The sequence below is a fragment of the Lolium perenne genome, chromosome 4 (assembly GCF_019359855.2).
Source record: "Lolium perenne isolate Kyuss_39 chromosome 4, Kyuss_2.0, whole genome shotgun sequence".
Taxonomy (NCBI): Eukaryota; Viridiplantae; Streptophyta; class Magnoliopsida; order Poales; family Poaceae; genus Lolium; species Lolium perenne.
In genome coordinates, this window is record NC_067247.2 from 397,565,611 (window position 1) to 397,588,698 (window position 23,088).

The 23,088-nt window shown below is 45.7% G+C and overlaps 1 protein-coding gene across 1 annotated transcript; it reads right to left on the reverse strand.

The window, feature by feature from the left end:
* Positions 1-1,190: 1,190 nt before the first annotated feature.
* LOC127349324 (uncharacterized) lies at positions 1,191-6,329 on the reverse strand. Its single transcript, XM_051375061.2, has 3 exons — positions 5,950-6,329; positions 5,355-5,581; positions 1,191-1,984 (listed from the first exon to the last, which is right to left on the reverse strand). Exons 1-3 carry the CDS (start codon positions 6,242-6,244, stop codon positions 1,328-1,330), a joined length of 1,179 nt encoding a protein of 392 aa, XP_051231021.1. The 5' UTR covers positions 6,245-6,329; the 3' UTR covers positions 1,191-1,327.
* Between the last annotated feature and the right edge of the window lie 16,759 nt (positions 6,330-23,088).

The window sequence follows — 23,088 nt, forward strand, 5'->3', positions numbered from 1 at the left end:
CTTAGTATTATGCATCGCAGGCTTCCGTCGATCCGGAACTTTCTTTGCCGACAGAAAGCTCTCCGTCGAGTTTGTGCGATCTATTTGTTGAGATTGTTTGTTGGATTTTGTGGAAATCAACGTAGAGGAGTTGGGCTATATGTAGTTCGATTTTTTAGGGAGGAATCGAATTTGTACAGGACACGCCTGGTCTTGTGGACGCAATTCAGGGAAAGAATCCGCGGCGTAGGTGAGAGGGACGCGTTCTCCTGGAGGAGTTCCCGTGCTGCACGGACCGGATGAAGGAAAGGGAAGAGGCGGAGTTCTCCGTCGATAGCAGAGCGAAAACCAGGGAGGACCGGGGTTGATTACAAATCGATGCTGGACCGGTCCAGCAAGGAGGGGCGGACGGAAGAAACCCAGGCCCAAGCCCATCAAGGGCAACAGATCGACGGGAGACTCGATTTGACGTACGAAGCGTTTCCACTCAAAAAAAAGGGACGTTTTAACGAAGCGTTTCTTTATGACTTACCGGTGGCATGTCATGTAATTAGGACGAAAATCCAGGGCAAAAATAGACGGACCGACAAGAAGCCTTATTTTCTTTATTATTAGGTATAGATTAGGTATAGATATAGATAGATATAGAGGTATAGATAATCAAATCTGAATGAAAACTTTTATTTTCGTGCACCAATATTTATTTGGGGGCGGTGTTTGGGGGACGCGGCTGGGGAGCGATGTCTCCCAAACGCGGCACGAACGAACAAAACACGTCCCCCAAACGCTCAATCCGGCGCGGTTTGGGGGACGCGACTGGAGATGCTCTAAGCTGCTAGATGCAAACAGACTAGTACCCACGGTCCAGGTGCAGAAAATACTTTTTATGGATTCTTTAGTTTGGTACGATAGTGCTCGAGCAGTTTGTTTACTGTTTAGGGATTCTGTAGTTTGGTACGATAGTATCAAAGGGGAAACAAGAACCTGTGTATTACGTCTAGATGAGATTTTGTGATGTGAGCTCTGTTCTTGATACCGTTAGCTATAAACTATTGCTTTCAGGTGCTCTTTCGAACAGAACTGCAGGAGTGCCAAAATTGTCAATGTTCTTGGCAAACTGAGCTAACAGATGAAACAAAGGCAATGTAGGAGCTACCAAATAGAACAGATACTAATGAATGGCAAACTCGAAGCAAGAGCACCAAATGAAACAAATGCTAATAGTAAGGTGCATGCAACAGGTGCAAGTCAGCACATAGAGAGAGCTTAGTACAGACGTTCAGATGCATCTAAAGTTAACACATAGACAGAGCTTAGTACTAGGACAAGCATTTAGCTAAGGACATACTTAGACAGATTGAGCTGACATGGCATTCTCGTAGATACCCCTAAAGGTAGAGAGAAGAGACCAAGCCACACTGACTTTCATCTCAAATTGGTCAAACTTGATGATTCTACTGTTTCGACCTTGGCTCTTGGGCTTGAAGCTCAGAAGGCGTTCCACCTTGCCATTCTCATTGACATTGAGTGCTTTCATAGAAACTAGCAGCTTTGGTTTAAACTTGCCTTCCTCAGGTGCAACAAGCTCAACAGAAACTACTCGTCGTGCAAGCTTCAGTTCACCATCTTCAATAGGTAGATTACCATCTTCAAAAGATACTAGAGTCAGCTCCTTCCTTCTAAGACTTCCAGTGCTGGCAGTGAACAAGCCCTTTGTATATTCCTTTGGCCACTGTCCCGCCAGAATATCAACAGTAATTGTTGCCTCCACAGAATTGAGAATATGGCCGAAGTTAAATTTCAAGGTGCTAAGTTTGCTAGTCGCAACACGAGTAATGTCACATGATGTACATGGGCCATGACTTGTATAACACAGTGCTAACAAACTAAGATCTTTATCATCTGACTCCACAGTACCTTTCACCTTCAAATCCACCTCGAAATAGGTGGGATGTACTGTCACTACAACAGCCCGGGTAGGACCTGTAAGCGACAGAAACGGATCCTGCATGCAACATACAAATGCATAAATAAATTATTTCATTCATTAACAGTAAAGACTCAAAGAACATACTGTTTAGGTGTACAAAAAAAAGGGCGATGATGAAATACTTTTCAAGCAAGAAATCAGAATAGAATGCAAGAAACGGATCCTGCATGCAACATACAAATGCATAAATAAATTATTTCATTCATTAACAGTAAAGACTCAAAGAACATACTGTTTAGGTGTACAAAAAAAAGGGCGATGATGAAATACTTTTCAAGCAAGAAATCAGAATAGAACGCAAGAAACTATCACATACAAGAAAAGAAGATCACAGAAACAAACCAAGCTATAGATTCAACAGTTGGACAGGCGAGTCATCATATGCTTTCCTGGTCACACACAACCGATGATCTAACAATAAAAAAAGTGTACTGATTTGCCAGATTATGTTCTCACTTTTTATTTGTGTTCCTGTATCAGTGTGTGGGCAACATGCTACTATATGTAACATGAGTTGGCAGTACAAAATACAGACTGTTAAAGCAACTCAATGCTGATGAATTTATGATTATTTCACAAATCTTCTTTGCTGTTAGACAGAATTTTGATGGAAGCTAATTTCAAGTATGGTCAGTTTCCTCACAATTTGCCAGTGCTTCACAACCGATGATGAAATACATTCAAGAAAGAAATCGGAGTAGAACACAAGAAACTATAACATACAAAAAAATGGAGATTACACAAACAGACCAAGCTATGGATTCAACAGTCAGACAGCTCATCCCAAGAAAAGATTTAGAGAAACTCAAATTCTTAAGATAACAGTCATGATTCTTTTAGAAGTTGGAGTCACTGCTCTATAGGACTGCCCAGAATTGGCATCCTAAATGCACCACAATTACAGTAGGTCCAAATGTACAGACTACACTGACACACAAAGGATATAATCACAGATCGTAGAAGGAACAAACTTTCGCCAACTTAGAAAGGTTAAGTTCACTAACATGCATGCTTGCAACAGTTCTGATCTACAGGTAAAAGACAATAGTGGTAATTATAGTTTGCACTCAATTTGTTACTCATTCTGAAGGTCTTTATCTGTAATTACTGCAATGTTCTCCACAGCCATCAGACAGGATTTTTTTAGGAAGCTAAATTCAAGCGTGATCAATTTCCTCACAAATTGTTTTTGACGCACAATTGTATGACTGAATATAGAACCGGGGTATGTTTTGTGGGTTTTCATGGGTGTATTTGCGGGTTACACATTATCCCGCCTCTAGTTTTTTTCGAGAAAACGCAAAGGACCTTTGCGCTTCATTTCATTGAAAAGAAAGAGTTGTAATTACAAATCTCCTAGGAGTGGAAGATGAGTGGAAGATCACCCTCAAAACTGCCTTCATGTTTCCTGAATGCACTTGTATGACTGAATGTTTGCTCTGTTCCTCCTCTGGTTTTAGCATCTCTGTGCCACTGGTCTTTGTTGAAGTTTTCTGGGATTCAACCAACCAGCTATTGAGGACCCAGTTAAAACAAACAAGAGCCCCAGGCAAATTCCTGAGCAAGCATGGTCCCTGCAGCCAGCTTTCTCAATACTTGCTGGTGGTATATTGCCATTTGGTGATGTCTTTAGTAAGCTATTCTTCTGATGAATTTAAGACTATTTAATGAATCTTCTTTGCCAGTGCCTCCCAGCCAATGATAAAATACTTTCAAGCAAGAAATCACAACAGAACACAAGAAACTATCACATGCAAGAAAAGAAAATTACGCTAACAGACCAAGCTATGTATTACACAGTTTGGCAGCGCTTCCTGAGAGATGATTTAAAGAGACTCGAATTCTTAAGGGAACAGTGAGGGTTCTGTTAGAAGTTGGAGTCACTGCTCTATAGGACCTTAAGAAATGGAGAATCCATCCTGATGAATGAGTCCAAGGGCTCTCGATTCTGGAATGGGTTCCAATCTGTGAAGAAGTATGAGTGGGGAGCTATCCATGTGGTAGGCAATGGGCAAAGGACCAGATTTTGTCATGATATCTGGGTTGGCCAGGTTCCGCTAAGGTTAATGTTCCCTTGACTGTTTTGGGCTGTTGTCAAGCTTGAAGCATCTGTTGCTGACAACTATGATCTTAATTCCCATAGCTGGGACATTTCCTTCAAAAGATCTTTTGGGAGTACTGATATGGAAGCTTGGGGAGTTTTGATGGATTAAATTCAGCATGTTTTCCTCTCTGAGGAGAAAGACGGTGAAATGGCCTTTGAATAAAAAAAAGGCAGGGGGGGGCAAATAAATCTATGTATAGAAGATTAGAAGGTTGGCTTACAGGGAAGTTTCTAACATTGAAATTGGCAAAATCTGAAAATTGAAGATATCTATGAAAAACAATTATCTTCCTACCAGGGAACAAATTCTAACTAGAAAGGCCCTACTACTGGCAAATGCCCTCTTTGTGATGATCTAGAATCTCTAGACCATTTGTGTTTTACTAGTCCCATGGCCTGCTTTATATGGGCGTTCATCAGGGAGATGGTGGATTGGCCTAGTGCCCCTCACTCTAACCTGGATTTGCTATCTCTATCCAGATATGAAGAACCTGTTGCCTTCAATTTGACCTGGATTGGAGTGGCTATGTCTATGTGCTCTATCTTGACCATTATGAACAAGCTGATTTTTGAAGGGAAGGTTCTTCATCAAGCCTCTGATTCTATTTTCCACATACTTCCTTTCATCCAGCTTTGGAGGCCTCTATGGGATTAAAGGACACAGGATGTCTTTGACTGGGTGGTGCAGGAAGCTAAACACAGAATTCGCAAGATCAGGAAGGGAGTCAGAAGACAGTAACTGTCTGAAGAACAAAAAAAGCAAACTTGTGTTTTGTTGTTTCAGAGTTGGGCTTTTTGGTAGTGCTGTGTTCCGCTTTCAGTCTGGAGTTGTATGCTTGTTCCTTGTGTCTGCTGAACTAAAACTTTAGTTGTGTGGGTGGGGAGTGAGTTTCTGGGAGGGTTATATTAGTTGGCTAGTATGCTCCTTGTAATAGCTGTTAACCCCAGGCATTGGAACTCGTTTGTATTATTTTCTTTGCTTTACAAAATCAGAGCATGATGTTTTTTTTCTCTCAAAACTGCTCTATAGGACTGCCTAAATACATGAAAATATGCACAACATTGACATCCTAAATGCACACAATTACACTAGGTGGAAATGTAGAATCTACTGACACACAAAAGACATAATCACTGGGTTCAAATGTATCAACTTGCATGCTTGCACCAGATCTGATCTACAAGTTGGCAGCATGCAAAAATGATACGAGTTGGCAGTATTAAGTACAAACTGTTACAGCTAGGGTAAATATACACATGGAAGTGCAAATATATACAAACCTCAGAGTGAACAGTTTGGCAATTGTCCCTTTCGTGGTAAAAGATGACATTACGCTTGTGATCCACCACATCACGCACCGCGACCACGCCATAGACATCAAGCGGCCAGTCCAAGCCCCCTGTCACTTCCTCGATCTTAATGGAGAAGACCTGGAGAGTTGGCTGCATGCTGATGAATGTGCAATCCAGGTCCCTTGAGTCGGTGAAGCACATTGGAGGGATTTGTGCTGCAGAATTGATGGTTCACGAATTTAGTTACTGAAGAGTTAAGATACCAAGCAATGGGTGTTGCAGTATTGATTGTTAGCAAACTTAGCTAGTGCGGAATTAAGATAGCTACCCAAGGGTGCTGCAATATTGATTGATTAACAAATTTACTTACTGCAGAGTTAAAATAGCAAGCAATGGGTTACTGCAGTATTTCTAGCAAGCAATGGGTTACTGCAGAGTCAAGATAACTAGCAGTGGGCGCTGCAGTATCGATGGCTAGCGAATTCAGTACTAACTGCAGAGTCAAGATAGCAAGCAATGGGTTGCAGCAGAGCTAATATAGCAAGCAAGGGGGTGTTAAGATAGCAGGCAATGGGTTACTTACTTGTGTCCTCGTAAGAAGCACGCTCTAGGGCGGCGTAGTTATCATTCCAGAACTTGCGGTATAGTTTAGCCTCGTATGCATTACTGTCCGTACGGGCCTCTTGAGGTTCAGATTCCCTCTCCTTCTTCCTTCTTGCCCCAAATGCTGCAAGCGCCGCCTCAACAAATGGCGGCTTTGAGGGCTGGATCACCGCCTGCGTCTGCTTCTCCTTGCTGACAGCCGCCTTCTCCAAAACACCCTTCTCCTTGGCTTCCATGCTCCTCCTCCTATCAGCTATAGCCGTCCTCGCGAACATCGCTCAGGCGCTACACGCGTACAGTCGGAGAGGCTTGATTTTCCTAACCGCCGCTCTGCTTTCTGTATGCGAGAAAACCCTAACTATCGATATTGGATTAGCGGAGATCTGGGGATCGGCTCGGACGGAAGTACTATATACTCGGAGAATCGCCCTTGAATTAGATTCGGAACTTGAACTTCTGCTCACATTCGGAATCTATTTAAAATATAAATTTCAACCTCAGAGTACTATAACACTCTGGAGAATCGCCATTGAATTAGATTCGGAAGAATTTCTGCTTACATTCGGAATCTATTTAAATATAAATTTGTTCATTTTAAATAAAATTGATGCAAATTTTGCTCAGATTCAGATTTTTTTTTCAAAACTACTTTTGCTCAGATTCGAATTTTATTTAAAATTATATTTTGCTCAGATTCGGAATCTATTTAAATTTAAATTTGTTCAGATTCAATAAAATTGATGGAAATTATGTGGAGATGGTGGTTTTAACGCAAGCCTGTGGCATGTTAAACCTTCAGGCGATGCATCCATCCCGTACCCTATGAACCGATAGGTAGGCACTCCCCGGGAGTTCCCCGAAGTTCCTGTCTGCCGACATGGTGGTGGCCATGTACCGAACATCGCACACCTAGGCGGGGAAGTTGGGCTGGCCCAGTTTTCTTTTTTTTTCTTTCTCATTTTTTCTTTCCACTTTTTCTCTGTTATTTTTCGAATTCAGATAATTTGAATTTAAACATTTTTTGGATCTGAACAATTTAATTTTTTTATGTTTCCAAATTTGAAAAGTTTTCGAATTAGCAAATTTTTTGGATATGAACAATTTTCAAATATAAACATTTTTCAAAAAATATTTTTTTAATTTGAATATTGTTCTAACTTAAACATTTTCAATATTGATTTTTTTTCCAAATTTTCATTTTTTGATTTTTTTTAAAAAATATGCATATTTTATAAAAATGAATATTTTTTAAATCTCAACATTTCAAATATCTAGATATTTTATAAATTTGAAAAGATTAAATTCATACAAGAAAAAGAAACAGAAAAGAAAAAAATGGAAACAGGAAAAAACAAAAAAAAACAGCAAAAGAAACTAGAAAAAGAAAATGGCCCGCACCTAACTGGGCCGACCTGGTTGATGTGTAGAAACGGCGATCCTATAGGTGGTTCTATATAGGGATGTAAACGGATCGGATCGGATCGGATACTGCTATTACCATATCCTTTACCATATTTTTGTAACGGATTCGGATCGTAGCGGATAATAGTCGGATGCGGATTATATCGGATTACGGATATGGTACGGATTCGGACCGGACTCGGATCGGAAGCGGATTATTAAGCAAATATACATATAAAAAATAGAAATATGCTTTTTTATGTAAAATATGTTTGTAATTATAGACTATAGTTAAATATACACACTTGTTCGTACAATAAAACAGAATTACGTGCTAATAACATACATATTTTAGCCGATGAACTAACTATATTGTCTAAATATTTAGAGTTGGGCTCATTTTCTCGGATTATCCTCTTTGTGAACCTCGGATAATCCGCAAAAAATGGCGGATAATCCGTATCCGTCGGATAGTATCAATACCATATCCGCTACCGTATCCGCCGGATATCCTCTTGACCACTATACGCATCCGCATCCATATCCGTCGAATTTCTAAAAGTGCATACCATATCCTCAAAAATGGATACAGATGTGGATTCGGAGCGCGGAAATTATCCGTACCATTTACAACCCTATTCCTATACGCCAACCACGGAGATGATATAGCACAAGCCGCACACCCCCACGCTAGGTGTTAGCCTGGCCTAATGTTTTTTGTTTTGATTCTTTGTTTTTCTTTTTCTCTAATGTTTTCTGTTTTTTTGTTGTGTTTTCTAAATTTGAACATTTTAAATATGAAAATTTTCAAAACCTGAGTCGAACAATTTTTTGAGTATGAACAAATTTATAAGTTGAATAGTATCTAAAATTTGAGAAAAAATATTTTCCAAAACAATGATATTTTTCAAAATATGAACATTTTTTAGTATGAACATTTATTTAAATGTGATTTTTTTTCAAAAAGCTAATACTTTCCAAAATATGAACATTTTCGAATTTGAACATTTTAAAATTTTGAAAAAAAATCAAATGTTGAACAATTTTAATGTTTGAATGTTTTAAATTTTGAACTATCATGAATTGGGAAAAAAAGGAAAACAGAAAACATAAACAAAAAAAGAATAAGAATAAACAAGAAAAAAAAAGTAAAATACAGGCATGTTCCATGGACAAGAGCTTGAACACTGGTGCCAAGGAGATCATGCAACCAAGGAGCCATTTCCAGAAATAAGTTAGCCCTTGGATTGTAAGAGCATCTCCAGCCGCGTTCCTAAAAGCGACCGCCAAGGTATTTAGGGCGCGTCGGATAATTTTTCGTTTCTAGCCGCGCGCCTCCTTCCATTGGGCGCTCAATACGGTGTCCGACCTCCCGAGCCCGTCCCTGATCCACAGGGGACGCTCTGGGCATGCCGGACACAACGAAAAGCCAGGCAAGAAGACACGGGCCCGACGCGTCAGCGGCACACGAACGAAGCTTCGCAGCTTTGCCTGAATGGCGATGGAGGGGCAGGCGAGACGTCTCGTCGGTGCTATGCAACCTCCATGCGTTTCCGGTGTTCGCACGCCACCGCGCGTTCCCGCTCTTTCTTCCGGCCTCTTCTAGCCTCTTCCCGCCTCTTCTCGCGACGCCGTCGTATATAAAAGTCCTCCCCCGCTCAATGGTAGCCACCACAACCACCGGCACCCCTTTCTCCGCCGCAAGCACATCCCTCGTCGTATACACACCACCTACGTAATGATGAACCGCGTCGGCGCCGGCCAGTTCCCTCCACCACCGTCTCCACCACCACATCCACCACCGCAGGAGTTCGACGTCGACCTCGAAGCAGTGGAGAATGAAGCGTGGGAGGAGGTGGCGCTGGCCGACACCATAGCGGTGTTCGATGCCGCCACGGAGGAAGAGGCGCGGCGGCGTGATACGTATCCGACGTATCGATAATTTCTTATGTTCCATGCCACATTATTGATGATATCTACATGTTTTATGCACACTTTATGTCATATTCGTGCATTTTCTGGAACTAACCTATTAACAAGATGCCGAAGAGCCAGTTGCTGTTTTCTGCTGTTTTTGGTTTCAGAAATCCTAGTAACGAAATATTCTCGGAATTGGACGAAATCAACGCCCAGGGTCCTATTTTGCCACGAAGCTTCCAGAAGACCGAAGACGTAACGAAGTGGGGCGACGAGGCGGCGACACGCCAGGGCGGCGCGGCCCACCTCCTGGCCGCGCGGCCATGTCATGTGGGCCCCTCGCGTCGCCTCCTGACCTGCCCTTCCGCCTACTTAAAGCCTCCGTCGCGAAACCCCCAGTACCGAGAGCCACGATACGGAAAACCTTACAGAGACGTCGCCGCCGCCAATCCCATCTCGGGGGATTCTGGAGATCTCCTCCAGCACCCTGCTGGAGAGGGGATTCATCTCCCGGAGGACTCTTCACCGCCATGGTCGCTTCCGGAGTGATGAGTGAGTAGTTCACCCCTGGACTATGGGTCCATAGCAGTAGCTAGATGGTTGTCTTCTCCTCATTGTGCTTCATTGTTGGATCTTGTGAGCTGCCTAACATGATCAAGATCATCTATCAGTAATACTATATGTTGTGTTTGTCGGGATCCGGTGGATAGAGAATACTATGTTATGTTAATTATCAAGTTATTACCTATGTGTTGTTTATGATCTTGCATGCTCTCCGTTATTAGTAGAGGCTCTGGCCAAGTTTTTGCTCTTAACTCCAAGAGGGAGTATTTATGCTCGATAGTGGGTTCATGCCTCCATTGATATCTGGGACAGTGACAGAAAGTTCTAAGGTTGTGGATGTGCTGTTGCCACTAGGGATAAAACATTGATGCTATGTCTAAGGATGTAGTTGTTGATTACATTACGCACCATACTTAATGCAATTGTCTGTTGTTTTACAACTTAATACTGGAAGGGGTTCGGATGATAACCTGAAGGTGGACTTTTTAGGCATAGATGCATGCTGGATGGCGGTCTATGTACTTTGTCGTAATGCCCAATTAAATCTCACTATATTTATCATGACATGTATGTGCATTGTTATGCCCTCTCTATTTGTCAATTGCCCGACTGTAATTTGTTCACCCAACATGCTTTTATCTTATGGGAGAGACACCTCTAGTGAACTGTGGACCCCGGTCCATTCTTTTACACTGAAATACAAATCTGCTGCAATACTTGTTTTACTGTTTTCTTGCAAACAATCATCTTCCACACAATACGGTTAACCCTTTGTTACAGCAAGCCGGTGAGATTGACAACCTCACTGTTTCGTTGGGGCAAAGTACTTTGGTTGTGTTGTGCAGGTTCCACGTTGGCGCCGAAATCTCTGGTGTTGCGCCGCACTACATCCCGCCGCCATCAACCTTCAACGTGCTTCTTGGCTCCTCCTGGTTCGATAAACCTTGGTTTCTTTCTGAGGGAAAACTTGCTGCTGTGCGCATCATACCTTCCTCTTGGGGTTCCCAACGAACGTGTGAGTTACACGCCATCAAGCTCTTTTTCTGGCGCCGTTGCCGGGGAGATCAAGACACGCTGCAAGGGGAGTCTCCACTTCCCAATCTCTTTACTTTGTTTTTGTCTTGCTTTATTTTATTTACTACTTTTTTGCTGCATTATATCAAAACACAAAAAAATTAGTTGCTAGCTTTACTTTATTTACTGTCTTGCATTCTATATCAAAAACACAAAAAAAAATTAGTTACTTGCATTTAGTTTACTTTTGTTATCATGTCTAGCTCTGTACCTGTTACTTCTTCACCTGAGGAATTAGTTTTTACTTTTAAACAAGGGGATGAGGAAAGTTTTAAAGATGCTTGGTCCAGGATTTTTACTTCTTATCATAAAACTGAACCTCAAATGACTCTAAGTTTGCTCCTTAGTAATTTTTATTTTGGTCTTATGATTCGCTATAGATATGCCTTGGATGCTCTAGTGGGAGGAGATTTCCTTCATTGTAATGGGGATCAAGCTTTTAATGCCATAAAGAAGTTGGTTGCATCACATGATTCAGCTAATAACTTTGATTCAGCCCTTATTAGCATTTATAATAGATTAAACACTCTTGAGACAAGTGCATCTCGCTTAAATGAAAATTATGGATATATTCGTAACCGTCTTGATCAAGTTTTAGTGAACTCTGAACCTTCATTGTGGGATCCTACTATTAAAATTGTCATAGGTGACCAAACTCTTCATGCTAATTGTGATATTATGACTGAATTTTGCCTAATGCCTAAGAGTATTCATAAATCTTTGAAACTTTGGGAATTCGCTGAAGGGGGAGAAGGAATAACTCTTATTGATAACTCTGTTATAATTCCTAAAGGATAGCTGCGGGTGTGCATACAACCATTCTTTGGAGAACAATATCCATTGATTACCTTGTCATTGAATGCGCAGGAACAGGACAAATCACACTCGGAAGATCCCTGCTGAAACTATTGGGAGCAGCCATAGACGTGAGAGAAGGCACCCTAAAATTTACCTCTACACCCGGGGGTAGCCATATATTCCCTAAGCCAAAGAGTAAGAAAAAGGACAAGAAAGGTAAGGGTAAAGCCCAAGGTAATGTCAATGCTCCATCTCTCGATAATACTTGATACACACTTTCTGCGCCTAGCTGAAAGGCGTTAAAGAAAAGCGCTTATGGGAGACAACCCATGTTTTTACTACAGTATTTTTGTTTTATATTTGAGTCTTGGAAGTTGTTTACTACTGTAGCAACCTCTCCTTATCTTAGTTTTATGTTTTGTTGTGCCAAGTAAAGTCTTTGATAGTAAAGTGAATACTAGATTTGGATTACTGCGCAGAAACAGATTTCTTTGCTGTCACGAATCTGGGTCTAATTCTCTGTAGGTAACTCAGAAAATTAAGCCAATTTACGTGAGTGATCCTCAGATATGTACGCAACTTTCATTAAATTTGGGCATTTTCATTTGAGCAAGTCTGGTGCCTTAATAAAATCCATCTTTACGGACTGTTCTGTTTTGACAGATTCTGCCTTTTATTTCGCATTGCCTCTTTTGCTATGTTGGATGAATTTCTTTGATCCATTAATGTCCAGTAGCTTTATGCAATGTCCAGAAGTGTTAAGAATGATTGTGTCACCTCTGAACATGTTAATTTTTATTGTCCACTAACCCTCTAATGAGTTGTTTCGAGTTTGGTGTGGAGGAAGTTTTCAAGGATCAAGAGAGGAGTATGATACAATATGATCAAGGAGAGTGAAAGCTCTAAGCTTGGGGATGCCCCGGTGGTTCACCCCTGCATATTCTAAGAAGACTCAAGCGTCTAAGCTTGGGGATGCCCAAGGTATCCCCTTCTTCATCGACAACATTATCAGGTTCCTCCCCTGAAACTATATTTTTATTCGGCCACATCTTATGTACTTTGCTTGGAGCGTCGGTTTGTTTTTGTTTTTGTTTTGTTTGAATAAAATGGATCCTAGCATTCACTTTATGGGAGAGAGACACGCTCCGCTGTAGCATATGGACAAGTATGTCCTTAGGCTTTACTCATAGTATTCATGGCGAAGTTTCTTCTTCGTTAAATTGTTATATGGTTGGAATTGGAAAATGCTACATGTAGTAATTCTAAAATGTCTTGAATAATTTGATACTTGGCAATTGTTGTGCTCATGTTTAAGCTCTTGCATCATATACTTTGCACCCATTAATGAAGAAACACTTAGAGCTTGCTAATTTGGTTTGCATATTTGGTTTCTCTAGAGTCTAGATAATATCTAGTATTGAGTTTTGAACAACAAGGAAGACGGTGTAGAGTCTTATAATGTTTACAATATGTCTTTTATGTGAGTTTTGCTGCACCGTTCATCCTCGTGTTTTTTTCAAATAACCCTGCTAGCCTAAACCTTGTATCGAGAGGGAATACTTCTCATGCATCCAAAATCCTTGAGCCAACCACTATGCCATTTGTGTCCACCATACCTACCTACTACATGGTATTTCTCCGCCATTCCAAAGTAAATTGCTTGAGTGCTACCTTTAAAATTCCATCATTCACCTTTGCAATATATAGCTCATGGGACAAATAGCTTAAAAACTATTATGGTATTGAATATGTACTTATGCACTTTATCTCTTATTAAGTTGCTTGTTGTGCGATAACCATGTTTTCTGGGGACGCCATCAACTACTCTTTGTTGAATATCATGTGAGTTGCTATGCATGTCCGTCTTGTCTGAAGTAAGAGAGATCTACCACCTTAATGGTTGGAGCATGCATATTGTTAGAGAAGAACATTGGGCCGCTAACTAAAGCCATGATTCATGGTGGAAGTTTCAGTTTTGGACATATATCCTCAATCTCATATGAGAATAATAATTGTTGCCACATGCTTATGCATTAAAGAGGAGTCCACTATCTGTTGTCCATGTTGTCCCGGTATGGATGTCTAAGTTGAAAATAATCAAAAGCGAGAAATCCAAAATGCGAGCTTTCTCCTTAGACCTTTGTACAGGCGGCATGGAGGTACCCCATTGTGACACTTGGTTAAAACATGTGTATTGCGATGATCCGGTAGTCCAAGCTAATTAGGACAAGGTGCGGGCACTATTAGTATACTATGCATGAGGCTTGCAACTTGTAAGATATAATTTACATAACTCATATGCTTTATTACTACCGTTGACAAAATTGTTTCATGTTTTCAAAATAAAAGCTCTAGCACAAATATAGCAATCGATGCTTTCCTCTTTGAAGGATCATTCTTTTTACTTTTATGTTGAGTCAGTTCACCTATCTCTCTCCACCTCAAGAAGCAAAACACTTGTGTGAACTGTGCATTGATTCCTACATACTTGCATATTTCACTTGTTATATTACTCTATGTTGACAATTATCCATGAGATATACATGTTACAAGTTGAAAGCAACCGCTGAAACTTAATCTTCCTTTGTGTTGCTTCAACACCTTTACTTTGATTTATTGCTTTATGAGTTAACTCTTATGCAAGACTTATTGATGCTTGTCTTGAAGTACTATTCATGAAAAGTCTTTGCTTTATGATTCACTTGTTTACTCATGTCATTACCATTGTTTTGATCGCTGCATTCATTACATATGTTTACAAATAGTATGATCAAGGTTATGATGGCATGTCACTTCAGAAATTATCTTTGTTATCGTTTTACCTGCTCGGGACGAACAGAACTAAGCTTGGGGATGCTGATACGTCTCCGACGTATCGATAATTTCTTATGTTCCATGCCACATTATTGATGATATCTACATGTTTTATGCACACTTTATGTCATATTCGTGCATTTTCTGGAACTAACCTATTAACAAGATGCCGAAGAGCCGATTCTTTGTTTCTGCTGTTTTTGGTTTCAGAAATCCTAGTAACGAAATATTCTCGGAATTGGACGAAATCAACGCCCAGGGTCCTATTTTGCCACGAAGCTTCCAGAAGACCGAAGACGTAACGAAGTGGGGCGACGAGGCGGCGACACGCCAGGGCGGCGCGGCCCACCTCCTGGCCGCGCGGCCCTGTCGTGTGGGCCCCTCGCGTCGCCTCCTGACCTGCCCTTCCGCCTACTTAAAGCCTCTGTCGCGAAACCCCCAGTACCGAGAGCCACGATACGGAAAACCTTACAGAGACGCCGCCGCCGCCAATCCCATCTCGGGGGATTCTGGAGATCTCCTCCGGCACCCTGCCGGAGAGGGGATTCATCTCCCGGAGGACTCTTCACCGCCATGGTCGCCTCCGGAGTGATGAGTGAGTAGTTCACCCCTGGACTATGGGTCCAAAGCAGTAGCTAGATGGTTGTCTTCTCCTCATTGTGCTTCATTGTTGGATCTTGTGAGCTGCCTAACATGATCAAGATCATCTATCTGTAATACTATATGTTATGTTAATTATCAAGTTAATTATCAAGTTATTACCTATGTGTTGTTTATGATCTTGCATGCTCTCCGTTATTAGTAGAGGCTCTGGCCATGTTTTTGCTCTTAACTCCAAGAGGGAGTATTTATGCTCGATAGTGGGTTCATGCCTCTATTAATATCTGGGACAGTGACAGAAAGTTCTAAGGTTGTGGATGTGCTGTTGCCACTAGGGATAAAACATTGATGCTATGTCTAAGGATGTAGTTGTTGATTTCATTACGCACCATACTTAATGCAATTGTCTGTTGTTTTACAACTTAATACTGGAAGGGGTTCAGATGATAACCTGAAGGTGGACTTTTTAGGCATAGATGCATGCTGGATGGCGGTCTATGTACTTTGTCGTAATGCCCAATTAAATCTCACTATATTTATCATGACATGTATGTGCATTGTTATGCCCTCTCTATTTGTCAATTGCCCGACTGTAATTTGTTCACCCAACATGCTTTTATCTTATGGGAGAGACACCTCTAGTGAACTGTGGACCCCGGTCCATTCTTTTACACTGAAATACAAATCTGCTGCAATACTTGTTTTACTATTTTCTTGCAAACAATCATCTTCCACACAATACGGTTAACCCTTTGTTACAGCAAGCCGGTGAGATTGACAACCTCACTGTTTCGTTGGGGCAAAGTACTTTGGTTGTGTTGTGCAGGTTCCACGTTGGCGCCGGAATCTCTGGTGTTGCGCCGCACTACATCCCGCCGCCATCAACCTTCAACGTGCTTCTTGGCTCCTCATGGTTCGATAAACCTTGGTTTCTTTCTGAGGGAAAACTTGCTGCTGTGCACATCATACCTTCCTCTTGGGGTTCCCAACGAACGTGTGAGTTACACGCCATCACGGCGCCGGGCGGAGGATATGGACGAGCAGTGGTGTGCTGAGTGGGAGCGCCTGTGCATGGAGCGGGAGCTCCTTCACGGTGAGCGGCGGGAGGCGCTAGAGCAGCGGCGGCAGGAGACGCTGGAGCGTTAGCGGCGGGGGCACTGGAGCAGCAGCTGTGGGAGGCGGTGATACGTCTCCAACGTACCTATAATTTCTGATGTTCCATGCTTGTTTTATGACAATACTTACATGTTTTGCTCGCACTTTATAATGTTTTTATGCATTTTTCGGAACTAACCTATTAACAAGATGCCGAAGTGCCAGTTCCTGTTTTCTGCTGTTTTTGGTTCCAGAAAGGCTGTTCGGGCAATATTCTCGGAATCGGACGAAATCAACGCCCAGAACCTTATTTTTCCCGGAAGCTTCCAAAAAGTCAGAGAGGGACCAGAGGGGAGCCCTGGGGGCCCCACACGTGTGGGCGGCGCGGCCCAGGGGGGCGCCCCCCTAGTGTGAGGAGGCCCCGTGGCCCCTCCGACTCCGCCTCTTCGTCTATTTAAGCCGTCCTGACCTAAAACGTCGACACCAATTGACGAAACTCCAGAAAGACTCCAGGGGCGCCGCCTGACAAGGGATTAACTTGTCAATGCCTATGGATTGTAGGCTAGGGTTTAGTTGGAAGTAGAGGGCAAGTAGATCTCGAAGGTTTCAGCCGAAAAGTACTCGACGATTATGAAAACTAGGGTTTGTAGACAATGATTCGATTATTTCTTCGTCCCTCGACTCCCCCTTTATATAGGAGGTGGAGCCGAGGGATTCGTGCCATACAAGTTACAGAGTCCGGGACGGTTTCTAACTCATCCCGCCAGATTACAAATAACACTTCCTATTACAACTCCTATCTTTCCTTAATAGATTTTGGGCTTCCGAACCTTCTTATTCTTCGAGTATTGGGCCTCCAGTAAACCCCGGGTACTATCTTCGGCAGGCCCATTTGGGATGCCTATGTCAGTAACCCCCGAGATTTTGCTTGAATCGTAGAATCAGGGAAAATCTCCACTGTTTTATTTTTACCCGAAAGCTTTAACTTTTATATTTCTTCACATAAAATTCTATTTTGTACAGGGATAATGGTAGTTGGGGCTAGTTCATCTGACGGATCAGGTACTAGTTAACTGCTCTAGTGGCAATCCGCAAAAACCTACTTCAAAATCACGTCCCTGGACATGATTTCGGGATACTGGTGTAAACTTCGACAGGTGCCGCTTAAGGTCTTACCATTCTGTCGAGTCCCAGTCAAATTTATCGGGTACCTAACGCGTCCGTTAGGATTTTTCTTCGTATCTGTTGATACGGATAAAGGTAGCAGAGCGCAGTCTTTGGCGATGCCACGCCCAGCAGAACGGATCTGGGGTCTTACCTTCGCAAATTTGCGGCATTCAGAAATTGATCGCAACTTCGGCGTTCTGAGAATATATTGTCGAGTGCTTTTCCGGCTGTTGGAATGGCACATTTTATCGAGTCAAATATGACTTATATTGCTCTCCCGATGGGAGTATATGTAGAGTTAATTATAACTCGAAATATACTCTCTTGCTTTTCTATTTTTCCTTTGTTAATTTCATCGGGCACGCGAACAGCGTTCCCGATGGGAGTAGCCCCCGAGGCTACAACCAAGAACTTGTGCTTGGTTGTAGGCTCAACATTTTAGTCCACCTTGCCGCTATATTGTCATTATTTCCCAATATGATCTCTTTCCTCTTCTTCTTCTTTTTTTTTATCTCTCGGGTGCGCGAACAGCGCTCCCGATGGGAGTAGCCCCCGAGGCTACAGCCAAGGACTTGTGCTTGGTTGTAGGCTCCCGCAATTTCTATAATGCCATACTCGAAATTTTACTTTTTGTCGAAGTAGCCCCCGAGCATTTGGGCAAAAACTTGTATTTGATCAAAGGCTCTCGAAGTATTGAATAATTCTTCCTATCGCCAATCTTCTTTTATTTTTCTTGTCGACATACTTTCCTTAATCAAATTTACTTCATCCCTGTTGAATAGTCGCGATGTTTCTACACTGTGGGTCCATTGCTTGCACCACGTTGACACGTCGTGCAAGTGGGGGACACACGTCCTCCGCTTTTTCTGGCGCACGTACGGTAACGCCTATCTCAGTAAAAATACCTTTTTACCCTTGTATCTAGAAGATCTATTCTCACCACACGATTTCTTCATCCAACGGCGCACTTCTTCACCCAATTCTTATATAAACCTTTCTTCAACCTCCGTTCATCCCCTCGCTTGCGCCGCTCACCTGTTCCTCTTCGCAAAACTTCCCCTGCGCCCAACTCTCTCTGATCTTCCGCACTCACATACATTGCTCTGCCCATTGCCTTTGATGCCACCGCGCACGCGACTCACCCGCCACAGTACTCCGGAATCCAAGATGACCGCCGAGGATCTTGAGTGGGAGAGATCCAAAATCTCCAACCAAGACACCAACATGCTGAAGAGGCTTGGCCTCATGAAGAAGGAGGACGCCATCCGCTTTCCTAGCGAAGAAAGCTACCCCAAGCCTCCAATGGAGTACCGGGTTAGTTTTGTTGATCATCTCATCCGCGGCCTTTCGGCCCCAATTCACGATTTCCTCCGCGGCCTTCTTTTCGTTTATGGGATTCAACTGCACCAGTTGACCCCCAATTCCATCCTTCATATTTCTATTTTCATCACACTTTGCGAATGCTTCCTCGGAATCCCTCCCAATTGGGCTCTGTGGAAACGCATTTTCTGCCTCCGCCGCAATGGCTCCCACAACGTCACTTATAACATAGGTGGCGTTGTTATCTGTGTTCGTACTGATGTCGATTATTTCGACGTCAAATTTCCTGATTCTGTCCAAGGATGGCGCAAAAAGTGGCTCTACATTCACGAAGAAAGCGCCAACTCCGTTGAGCACAACATAATTCCTTTCGACGGAAGTGCCAAAATTCAGCGCCGCCGCTCCTGGGATGCCGAAGCTTCTGAGGAAGAGAAAAAGGCGACAGAGGCACTCATGTCTCGTATTCGCCAGCTTCAAAACACTCGAGGCAAAGAACTGTCTGGTGTTCAAATCACTGCCTACTTCCTTAGGATTAGAGTGCAGCCTCTCCAGGCTCGCAAAAATCCCCTTTGGACGTACTCTGGTGAAAATGACGCCAACAGGATCTCCAGTGATCTTTCCACCAAGGACTTGGAGAAGTTGATTCGAAGACTTTCTCGCCTGGGTAAGGACCCAATTCCTTCCTCTTGTCGCGTGGAACCATACAGCTCCACCAATCCACTCCCCGAGGTATTTTGTCTTCCCGAGTTTTTTTCTTGTTTCGCACTTTCTCTGCATCTCATTATATTATCATCTCTTTAATTTTCCTTTGGTCACTATTTTTTCAGAACCATCCTACTATGACTTCCCTTCCTCCTCTTCCTGAGGGTGGAGAAGTCGAAGAACAGGCCATCGTTGCCGAAGATACTCAAGGTTCTTCTATTCCCGAAAGTGAAGTTGCGGGTTCCCACAAATCTGCGGCTTCCCGTGAAAAAGAACTTGAGTCTGAAGCCAGTGAGTCGACTGTCGTGGTATCGTCACGGCATATGCCATAGGGTGGCTAATCGAAGGGGCTCCTGAGAGATCTCACGGCGGTATCCGAAAGCGGGTATGGGCACGAGCGACACGGCGACGTACCCAGGTTCGAGGCCCTCCGGTGGAGGTAAAACCTCTACTCCTGCTAGAGTGTATAAGATATCACACAGTACAATGGTGCTCCTAGAGCTGTGTCCGGCTGCTCCTGAGAGGCTAAGGGAGACGATGGTCTCTCTCACAGGGCAACTCTGTAAGTGGGTGAAAGCAGTAAATGATCGATCGTTGGATCCCCTGCACGAGAGGGGGTAGTGCGGCTTATATAGGCGCCGGCACTTTACATAAAAGACCCTATAGTCTACTGGCCGGCTTGGCCGGCTTCGGCTTCCGCTCCTTCCCGAGGCAGTGACGTCAGGAGCCGTTGAGGCCTCATGGCCTGTCCCATCCGGCTGCCACGGTCAGCGGTAGGAGAGGAAGTGTCCCTGTCGCCGTCAGCCACTGTAGCCTGTACGGCTCGACGTAGGCCATGATGGCCTGTCCGGCGCGCGGCACTATTGCTCCACAGTGCCCCGCGCTTTACGGAAGATGAAGTCAGCGTGGACTTTGGGAACCCGGATCACCAACCCGGTTCCTTCCAGTGCAAGACTCGCCAGCCTCGAGTCGGTCTGAGGTACAAACCCCCAGTCGGATATGGCTTGTAGAAGCCGGCCCAGCTACAGCATTGGCGGCCGTAGCCAGGCCGACTAGGACCTAGAGCCAGCCGGCTTCCGGACCAGCCGGCCACGACTCCAGCCGGCTGCTTCTCAGCCGGCCTTTGCCGCGAGCCGGCCAGTGGCCAGCCGGCTGCTCCGCGTCCATTGCCCTACCCGGGGTCTTCCCCCCGACATTAGCCCCCGAAGCTGGCAAGGTCCTGCGTTCGGAAGGACCTAGGCAGGTTTTCCTGGCTTCTCGAATATACTTGACGGCACTTGGAGGGGCCGACTGAGAATTTCCATTCAGCCTGCTGCGCCCTCATCCGGCTCGTTCCCGCCGGCTGCTTCTGGCCGGCCGCTTTTTACACTTATACAGTTTTTGCTTTCTCACAAGATCTGATGGCGCCTCCGCCTTGCTGATGAGTTTTGGCTCGAGTGGAACTTTTGGTCCGGCTCCGGCTTGCGGCGCGCCGGAGTCTCCGCCGCCTCGGGCCCTGCACCCGACTTGACCGGTCTGACGCCTGGCCCGGCGGTCGGTTCGTCTGGTCACATCAGTGTCCCCCCGGATCCGGTGCGGTAGTGGGCGACGTGGTGTGGCCGTTTTCGGTAACCGTTGTGGACGTGGGAGGAGTTACGGCGCAGTTACGGCGCAGTAAATCCGGCGACGTGGGAGGAGTTACGGCCCACGACCGCCACTCGGAGGCCAACCGCCCGTGTCGGGTGGCTATAAATGCCGCGGGGGAGCGCCTCGAGGCGGCCACTTGCCATTTCTTCCTCCTCGCGCTCCTGCTTCCCTCTTCTGCGCGCTCGAGCCTGCTGTTGCTCCGGCGAACTTCTTCCGCTGGCGAACTCCGGCGGGCGAATCTCCACCGTTCCGCCGCCGCCACTTCGTCAATCCGGCGCCACGGGGCCGCGCATCTCGACGGAGCGTCCTCAGCCGCCGCTGTCGCCGCCGCGGTCGCGAGGTTCTTCCTCGCCGTTCAGCCTCTCCTGGTCATCTTCTTCCTCGTCTTCGTCAATGGCGTCCCCCAGCGGATCGTGGAGGGGCTCCTACATGCAGGAGGACGACATCGAACGCCTGGTGCGCCTCCGGCGGATCCCGCAATCGGTCATCACGCGGGTGCCCGGCGAGGAGACGGAGCCCGAGCCGAGGGACGGCGAGCGCGTCGTCTTCGGCGCGCATCTTGATCGCGGGCTGGGTCTGCCGGCTTCGCCCTTCTTCCGGCAATTCCTCGACCACTTCGGCCTCCAGCCGCACCACCTGCCGGCCAACGCGTGCGTCCTCCTGAGCTGCTTCGTAGCGTTCATGGAGGCTTATGCCGGCTTGTGGCCCGACATCGACTTCTGGAGCCGGCTCTTCTTCTTGAAGGCGCAGACCAACGACGGCCGCCTGCGCGCCTGCGGCGCCGCCTCGATCTACACCCGGCCTGGTACGCCTTTCCCCAAGATCCCCACCGTCGACTCGGTGAAGAACTGGCAGATGTCATTCTTCTACGTGCGCAACGAGGGGGCGCTCGTCGACCGGATCAACCTGCCGGAGTACAATCCGACTCCTCCAGTCGGCCGGATCAACTGGAGCCACAACGCCCGCTCGACGGATCAGAACGCCGAGGTGAACCTTCTCTGGGACTTCCTGGCGACAGCCACCGATGGCGGGCTGACTGCCGAAGATCTCCTCTGCACCATCGCCGAGCGCCGGGTGCTGCCGCTCCAGATGCGCACCCACAAGATCGGGCTCATGTCCGGCCGGTTCGATCCGAACCGGACGTCCAAGGCGCCGCTCACCAAGGCCCAGGTGGCTAGCCGGGTGAACCACATCACCAAGGCGAACCTGGCGGAGGACTGGAGCTACGGGCTGGTGCCCTGCGACAGGAACCATCCACCGGCGCGGGTAAGCTTTGTGTCTATGCCATTTTCCGGCTTGCGGCTGCGAGGCCGACTTCCTTTTTCTTCTGCCGACTTCCGGCTTGTCATATGCTCATGTTTTTTCTGTCTTTCTAGCTTTTTGAGCGTCAGAACGCCGAGGACGGCGACCTGGCGACGAAGAGGTGGACGCCGGATCTCGTCGATCCGGCTGACCAAGCCAGCGACCATGCCGGCGACGACGACCTGCCGCAGGCGCCTGATCTAGGCGGCCAGGGGGAGCACAATCCGCCCCCTTCACCAGAGCACCAGGAGGAGGAGGAGCCGGCGACGTCCGGCACGGGGCCAATCCCCGCCGTGCCTCTGCGCACGAGGCCGCCAAGCACCACGGCGACTTCGGCGCCCAAGGGCACGAAGAGAGCCGGCTCCACCGCCGCCGCGGAGTCGAGGGCGAAGAAGCAGCGCCGGCAGCAGCCGAGCAAGGTTCCGGAGCAGGCCGGGTGAGTTCTTCTCCTTCTTGTTTGATTCCTTTTCTTTCCTTACTTTTGTGCTTATCTTCTCTTTATTTGTTCGGCTAGGGCTCCCATCAAGTTTGCCCAGGGCAGCGGCTCCCGGCAAGCTCCGCGCGTTGCGTCGCCGCCGGTGCGTCAAAGAAGGGAGCCGACGCCGCAGCCTTCATCACGCGCTCCTACGCCACCGCCGCCTGCGGGTTCTACGCCTTCCGCAGGGGCACCATCTTTCGCCGTGCCGCTGGCCTCAGCGCCTGATCGCGGCACGCGGGACGAGCCGACCCGGCAGCCGAC

Bases quoted from the DNA above. Each gene is read 5' to 3' on its own strand.
- LOC127349324 (XM_051375061.2), bottom strand. From the start codon at position 6,244: ATGTTCGCGAGGACGGCTATAGCTGATAGGAGGAGGAGCATGGAAGCC. The intron at 5,582-5,949 runs GTAAGTAACCCA...TCAATTCTGCAG, and splicing joins TGCTTCTTACGAGGACACAA to CACAAATCCCTCCAATGTGC. The intron at 1,985-5,354 runs GTTTGTATATAT...TGTTGCATGCAG, and splicing joins GCCAAACTGTTCACTCTGAG to GATCCGTTTCTGTCGCTTAC.